The sequence below is a fragment of the Theobroma umbraticum genome, unplaced genomic scaffold (assembly GCF_002168275.2).
Source record: "Theobroma umbraticum cultivar Fairchild unplaced genomic scaffold, ASM216827v3 scaffold_204.0, whole genome shotgun sequence".
In the NCBI taxonomy this organism is placed as follows: domain Eukaryota; kingdom Viridiplantae; phylum Streptophyta; class Magnoliopsida; order Malvales; family Malvaceae; genus Theobroma; species Theobroma umbraticum.
The window spans coordinates 5,711,469-5,719,479 of NW_018397267.1; the positions used below are offsets into that span (position 1 = coordinate 5,711,469).

The window sequence follows — 8,011 nt, forward strand, 5'->3', positions numbered from 1 at the left end:
GTCTTGTTGTGCTTGACAAAAGTTTGGAGGTGCTGTTGGGCAGCAGTTTATTGCTTTCTTTTTGCATCCCGAGAAGGAAGAAAGGGAAACGATTTTGTCTTCATAATTTCAGGACATAGGTGTCAACTCTAATGCAGGAGATTACCAGATTGTTATCTCCCATTGTTGAATCTAACTCGAATAGTTTATTTTTTTCCTCAGTTTTCTCTTTTTGGACATAAGATTTTTTTCTTAAAAAGAAACTTTCTTGTTGGAAAAGTAATGATGTTTCATATTAGTCTGATGATAAAGCGAGGCTATACTGGAACCATCCTTGGTCACGTGTTCTTCAAATTAAGGAAACCAACTTGATAACAGCAAATACGCAATGGGATTAACTTATTGCCTACGTTCAACATACACACATCAAAAGGAAAAAGGTCAAAAGAAGGTGGAGTGAACGCGTTTTGCATTTTTCTAGCCTTGAACTCCAGTGGTTACTTCTAATTAAGAGAAAGGGTTGACGAAAGTACATAAAATGATTAATGACCAAATATGCTTTTATACTAAAAAAATCAAGTCAGTACTAGTACATCTTTTACATATTTCTTTTACTACAAGTTAAACAATAGAAAAATTTTTAATGAGATGAACCATCAAATTTTTTTCATAAGAAACTTTTAAATGGATATTTAGTTAATAGCAGATAATATATGGATTGGTTGCCTTTAAAAAAATAATAATAATAAATGGGATTGGTTGCATGACCTGACAAAGCTTAAAAATTCCCCAGATGGTATTGGAGAACAGAAGTTTGAACTTGAATTGATTTAGGCATTTTGCCCCTTCTCAAAAGTTATTGTCAAGTAACACAAAATTGACATTTCGAAAGTGAGATCTATTGGTCTTAGATTCACCCAAATTCTTAGAAAATTCATGGCATAGCATGCCTAAACCTGTTTAATGGAGACATTAACTTACAGGTCGAAGCAACAAATTACCGTAACTATTCTGAGAAGGCACGAGGACGAGGCAGACCTGCACGTGACCAACGAAACAACGTGGGAGCAGGTGATGAACCAGCATCAGCAAGGACCTAACCGTCATGCTCGACTTGCCAGTCTCAACGCATGCAAAAACAAAGCACAGCTCTCCAAAAATACTTTGCTTTTAAGGAAAATTTGGCAACCCCTCTGTACTTTTACTGCCCAGGAGTTGCTAATTCAGAACACTCCAAAAAAATACAATAAAGAAAATTGATGCAAAATCTTAATAATAATGAGGTATTCTGAATGAAAAAGCATCAGAAATGCTATGGGTTACCAATAGCTTATCCCAAAACTCATTCCAAGTATTCTCAGTACAAGAGACCTATATGGAAGGGGTTATTACACTCTGCAAAAGGCAAAATTCCAGTTCGCAGTTCAGTTCCTCATTGATGATCCCATCTTTCTTATTCCCAAAAAAATATCAATTTGGTTTTACAGTGAAGGCACTACTGCCGAAGAAAATTGCCCAGGAATACATGCAAAAGGGAAGTGAACTCAGATGAACCGTTCGGATGGCATTCAAGCCCTCATGCAAATTGATCAATGCAAGGAAATGTGTCTAAAACAAAAAGAAACAAGAACCCCCAGTTGATTTAGAGCAACATTGATTCTGGATTCTCAATGTAGCCTTTGAAAGCTTTCAGCCATTCAGCACCAATGGCACCTATAAAAACAGCAAGTGGAATTACTTAGATTGTCTATCTAAATGACACTGAATAAAATTTGACTTAGATTAATCATAAACTACTAGGACTTTAATAGAATTACATACCATCAATAACACGATGATCACAGCTTAGAGTTACGGACATAAATGAAGCAAACTTGAATTGTTCAGGACCCGAGCCAGGAATAACCCTCTTCTCAGCTGCTCACAGTAAAGTCCAGTAATTATGGAGAAGCAGAAATGAATATAACTTGATGAAAGCCAAGAGTAAGTACAAATCTTACCAGACCCAACAGCAAGAATTCCTGACTGAGGAGGATTAATGATGGCACAGAATTGCTTGATACCAAAGGGACCTCCCAAGTTCGAAACTGTAAATGTGCCTCCCTGCAAAGAGAAAAACCCAGCATGTAAGCACTCATATATGAGATTAGATAATCATCATAACGCCAATTATTATTCATTAACATAAAGCATACTTCAGACCTCATAATCTTCCGGTTTTAAGCTGTTCTCTTTGGCTTTTTGGGCCAAATGCTTGACCTCCTCAGAAATTGAGGACAAACCTTTCTTATCAGCATCCTGCAATATGTACAATAAATTTACAAGTTAAACTAGAATATTATTTATAAAAAAGAAACAGCAATAAATTGAAACAATTGCTCACTCTGATCACAGGCACATAAAGCCCATTGTCTGTTTGCACTGCTACATTAATATTCACATTGTTATACCTGAATCGGAAGCAAGAAATCAACATGTCATGATGATATGCATTATGCAATCATGAATTAATCGTATTTTATGTAATTTATACTCACTGCCGGATATAGTCATCTGTCCATGAACTATTGCACTGAGGAACTTTTCGGAGAGCCAATGCAGCAGCCTGTAGTTGACAAAGGCTTCTAAGTATCTTAAATCTAAATTGTCTATTTTTTGCAGTAAGCTATTGGTATTTCAGATAAAAGAGGAGAATATGCACTAATTTCTTATTAGCAGTAGTAGTATATTAGCATTTAAACAAAAGCAGCCACTTCAGACCATGTTAGGAGTAAATATTTCCGCAAACACTTTAGTGATTTGGCAAAGAAAGTATTACAAAACCTAATGAAAAATCTCATGAAATGACTAAGGTTCACATGGAGGAAAAGGCAAGTAAATATGATGAGGTGACATAAGTGACAAAATTTAGGATCCACTTTGTACATCTCAACGCTAAGTAATTATATGGATAGAAAGCTTTCTACCTTAATTACAAGATCATTGACAGATATACGCTTCCCACCTGAAGCTTCCTGTAACGAATTGAGTTGGCTCCGCAAACTGAATACAAAGAAACAGTTTAAAATTACCAAGATATATCAAATAATTAGCAAAATATATCAAATAATTACTTACTTTTTAAAAGATTTAAGCACTATTACTTACTCCATAAGTTTGTCAACACATGTATCCACCGTTAAATAGTAATGTGGGATAGTCTGCTTTGAGAATAATAAACGTGATGCTGTGACCTGTCAAATTCAAGGCAGCAATTAGACTCACAAAGCACATTGGTTATGAAAGAAACAAAGTAATGGAATTAAAATAAGGAGAAAAGAAAAGGGGCAGAAGAGACCCGACTTCTCCGCATTGTTATGCAAAGAGTCAACGAAACAAAAAGATAGCTAGAATCTGAGACTTCATTATGTATAATTGAATTCAGATTACTACAAAACTAGATCAAATGCTTAAATTCTATGCGCAGAAACCATCTTCTATGAAGTTGATCCAAACAATAAAATACATGTACCATAAAATGCTTAACAGCTAGCATCCATTCAGACTTTCATGAAACTATTAAAAAAATGACAAATTTTCACATACCTTTCTTATCTGAGAATGAGGGATATCAACGTAATCTAGAGCTGCGACTTTAGCTTCCATTGCCTTATAAGTAGGTGCTGAACCGCGTGAAGCTACATGACAGGGAAAACCCTTCAATAAGCAGAAGATGTGACAACAATACACCAACAATACTATTACAGAATAAAGAAAAGGCAAGAAGCCACAACAAAAAAATTACAACAGCATCAATCACTCTGTACAGAAATTTAATTATGATACCCAAGTAATCTTCAATATCAGCCTTTACAATGTGTCCATCAGGACCAGTTCCTTTGATACTTGAGAGAGGTACCTAAATTTGCATCCCAAAGGAATGGAAAAAATTAGAAGGAAAAAGTTTGATAGAAATAATTAGATGCTTATAGCATGTTAATGAACAAGAGAATTCCAGTCACAGAAATCAACTCACTAACTTTGTGGTCTTCAGCCAATTTTCTTGCAAGAGGACTTGCAAAAATGCGATCTCCAGAAGGAGGTGAAATAGGCTTCGTAGTCTTAGGCTCTGGTGAACTAACTGGTTGTTCAACAGGCTCCTGCTTTGGAGGAGAAGGAGCTGCTGGCCCTTTTGTTGCAGGAGCACCAGAATCTGATGCTGAAGGACTGTAGTCCTTGAACTTCGCAATATCCTCCTCCTCTTCAACAGTGATGGCAATGATCTACATAAGACCACAAGAGCAAATAAATAGCAATAACCACACAAATATTCACATAAACTGTATTTTATTCTGGGAACAAAGAAGCAACAGATAGAAGATCCAAAAGGTGCCCAGCCAAGACGCATCTCCTCTATTTAGTCATATTGACTCCCCAATCCACAAAGCAGAGATAAATATATGCACATTAGTCTCTCAAAATCAATACCTCACCAACTTTGATTTCTTTTGACCCATCTCCCTTTATAATCTTGGCAAGATAACCTTCTTCCATGCATTCCATCTCAACGGTTGCTTTATCCTTCAAATAATAAGCAAAGTTATAAAATAAAATACTCATCTCCAGATATGAAAAAGAAAAAAAAAAGAGGAAAAACAAGAACGTTTATCAAGTGCTGCAAGTTGGTCAATAAACAGAAGAAGTCCTTACTGTTTCAACTTCACACAGCACTTCACCAGGAGTCACTTTATCACCCTCTTTCTTCAGCCACCTTGCAATATTTCCCTGCATTTTGGAAATAGCACACTTAGCCAAAAACAACAGAATTTTTTATGATATTCTACAAAGATCCAGAAAGGTTCACACCTCCGTCATTGTCGGTGAGAGAGAAGGCATTCCAATCTCTTGGTGAGGAGGGAGGCCTGAAAGCAACTTCAGCGTATTAATAATATTGAGCAAGTAACACAACAGCGTACGAAGAAACAGGAAAAAAGCAACGTAAGACCCTAGCATTAATGCAGAAGAGTTCAACTTAGAGACCTTTCAATCATCATTCAAACTGCCATATGCTCAGCTATAAATTTACCTAACAAGTAGACTGGCATAAAATACTGGAAAAACCCAACACATGCTAAATAAATCCAGCATTACCTAAGTGATAACACTAGCAAAACAAGCATGGAAAAGAACAAGCTGTATAGCAATGCCTTGTAAAAGTGAGATGAAGAATGTATAGTTGCAATGACTGACTTCTTAAATACAGTGTGCATCACATTATTTGTAATTTATAAACCAAACAGACACAGTTCATATTACACAGTTTTATCACCCATAAACAAGAAAATCCCTGTAATCTGAGCCCTCCCATTAGAAAGGGTATTGAATCCACAGAAAGAATTAATAATAACACAATCTCACATCCCCTATCATAGTCTCAACATAGAAGGGTCCTAGAAAGCAACATCAATACAGTCACAGTTTAGCATTTAGCATGAGGTGAGCACTCTAATCAGTTAAACAAACATTTTTGTACTAGTCAGTGCCAAACTTTTTACCATTTGAAAAATAACGGATCTTTAAAAGAATACAAAATAGTATGATACCAATACAACCTATGATATTTAAAGCAATAATCCATACCAGCATCAGATGCATATCCTCTCCTTGACTGTACCTGCGAACTGATAATGGATACAGGGAATAGATTTAGATGCTTTAAATGATTATGAAAACATAACCAGGGAATAATAATTTGTTTATTAAGGTCACGAAAAATACAGGAAACAGTACCATGTAAGTTCTCTACTGTATAGCAAACCACCCACTGGACTTCCCAATCTCATTGTTGTTCTTGAAAGACTATCCTTAGATAAACCAGATGATACCTATGGAACAAGATACGAAACAGTTAGTATTTGCCAACTGAATCTTGAGTTCAATTAAGAACATAATTTCACAAGCAGGGGAGAGTATGCAGCAAAAAATATGCAAAAAGTACAACCACAGAACTGCAGCATCATTGCTCCACTGGTAGGAAAAGAGAATGGTGCACTTACAGGGCTACAGGCAACAAACGTAGATACCCTCTCCCTTTCTGCAGGCACATAACCAAGAGGATGGGTCTTTGTAACATCTGAAAAGGAACCAGCTTTGCTTAAAATAACATAAACAAAATTTCATCTACTCTCTTACACTTTCAGAGTGCTGAAAAACTATTACCCATCACTAAGTATAATCACAAATCCAAAACGGAAAGTAGCATGCCAACCAGGTGATATGAATGAGCCTAGCAAAAAATATGAGAAAAGCATATACTTATATCATCTAATAAACCTAAAATATTTAGTACAGGCAGCTTGCTGGGAGGCTTGTGAAGCAATTTTACTGATTTGTTCGTTGAATTAGTAGATTAAACATATTTCCAAAAATAGCTCTTATGTTTAAGGATGGATGATAACTTGATATGTGAAACAAACAAGAACACAATCTTTATATCATCGGCATCCTATATGTACCTTCCCTTTTACGAACAGAGGATTGTGCACCATGGGAAAACGAACGAACATGCCGCATTAAACTAGGAACATTTTTTAACTGTAATAACAGAAATTCAAAAGTTAATTCAAAATCAAAAAACAAAGCTTAGGACCAAGAAAAATAGATAAATAAAAGGCTATAACTTCAACCATGATGGAATTACAGGAAAATAAAGAGGAATCATAAATTAAGTTTATAAACACCAATTATGAACTAAAATCAACAACGATAACTACTCAAATCTAGAGAGGAATCAGAATCTAAAACTGACGAAAGCATAAACTAAACAAAAAAACCCAAGAAACGAATCGAGAAACGAGAAATGAGAAAAATCAACAGGTACCTTTTTAGAGTGATTGATGATATGAGATGCGTAAGCCATGATTTTCTAAGCCCCCAATCAAATTACTCAAGAAAATGAAAAAAAGAAAGAGAAAAAAAATATTTATTGGGCTTTAGTGAAATATCAGAGTAAGAAAAATAGAAGTTTTTTTTTTTTTTGGTTCTTTCCGGTTTGGTAGCAAAAAACCGTGAAGGTTAGGGTTTTGTTACAAGATCAAAGTAGATCTCACTGGACTTTTGTATTTTGTTTCTTAAGAGAACCAAGAAGGGAAAAATGATCGGTGCCTTTAGTTTATGTTTTCATGTGTATCATATGGAGATGGTACTTTTGTTTGTCAAAAACTTAAGAACGAACATTGACCGTGGATTGAGTGGGGTCGGAGAAATAGACGGTGAAGGTTAGCTAATCTCGGGAAAGTTAGGTGAGTTGTATTATAGAGGATAGTTTATATGGTGCGAAATTGGGCTATGCTTGTTTTTGGTCGTTAGGCGCCCACTTTCGTAGATTTAACCAAACATGTGTTGCTTTCTTTCTGTTTTTGTTTAAATTCACTTTTTAATATTAATTTCATTCAATTGCAATTCGGTTTGGTAGGTCTGTATTCCTTTCTCTTTCTGGCACGTGAAGAAGGGGGATTTGAATCAAACACAAGTAGTGCAAGTCTATGATTAAGTCAAATGTTTAGTGCGTATTTCTTTTCTTTATATCTTAGTAGAAAGATAATAAATTAATTATTATATCAAAATTTTAATTTCAATATTACTCAATAAATATTCATTTCAATGACAGATTTATTATAAATAAATTAGGTTGTTTAATTTATTAAAAGGGAAACTATAACCTCAAACTTAAATTTATAACAATTTGCTATATTTATTCATTTGATATTAAGTTCAAGTGTCTCTTCGTTTGTTTTTGAATTTAGATTCTACTGTTATGCTATATTCATGTTAAAAATAATATATTTTCCTCAATTTCTATAGAATTTCACTTTTAGTAATTGAATATAAGTTTTGGCTTTTTTAAATAATTTAAATAAAATTAAATATATTTTAGAAAAATTAAACAATGAGGTATAGAAATAAAATCAAATAGAAGCAGAAAGAAAGAAACAAAATGGAGCAAACGCAAAATTAGTCAACAGGAGAGCGGAAAGTGAAAGGCTTGTTACAT

The 8,011-nt window shown here is 34.7% G+C and overlaps 1 protein-coding gene across 1 annotated transcript; it reads right to left on the bottom strand.

Annotated features, from left to right (window-relative positions):
- Window positions 1-1,248: 1,248 nt before the first annotated feature.
- On the bottom strand, window positions 1,249-7,113 carry LOC110424516 (dihydrolipoyllysine-residue acetyltransferase component 3 of pyruvate dehydrogenase complex, mitochondrial-like). Its single transcript, XM_021439102.2, has 19 exons — window positions 6,839-7,113; window positions 6,474-6,552; window positions 6,015-6,091; window positions 5,749-5,843; window positions 5,599-5,639; window positions 4,825-4,880; window positions 4,669-4,743; window positions 4,447-4,539; window positions 3,999-4,241; window positions 3,805-3,877; window positions 3,565-3,656; window positions 3,127-3,212; window positions 2,946-3,021; window positions 2,517-2,584; window positions 2,363-2,429; window positions 2,182-2,277; window positions 1,980-2,082; window positions 1,801-1,896; window positions 1,249-1,692 (listed from the first exon to the last, which is right to left on the bottom strand). Exons 1-19 carry the CDS (start codon window positions 6,875-6,877, stop codon window positions 1,622-1,624), a joined length of 1,626 nt encoding a protein of 541 aa, XP_021294777.1. The 5' UTR covers window positions 6,878-7,113; the 3' UTR covers window positions 1,249-1,621.
- Between the last annotated feature and the right edge of the window lie 898 nt (window positions 7,114-8,011).

Coding starts and splice junctions, on each gene's coding strand:
- LOC110424516 (XM_021439102.2), bottom strand. CDS start 6,877: ATGGCTTACGCATCTCATATCATCAATCACTCTAAAAAG. Junction 2,430..2,516: donor ACAGATGACTATATCCGGCA/GTGAGTATAAAT, acceptor CTTCCGATTCAG/GTATAACAATGTGAATATTA. Junction 1,693..1,800: donor TGATCATCGTGTTATTGATG/GTATGTAATTCT, acceptor CTGTTTTTATAG/GTGCCATTGGTGCTGAATGG.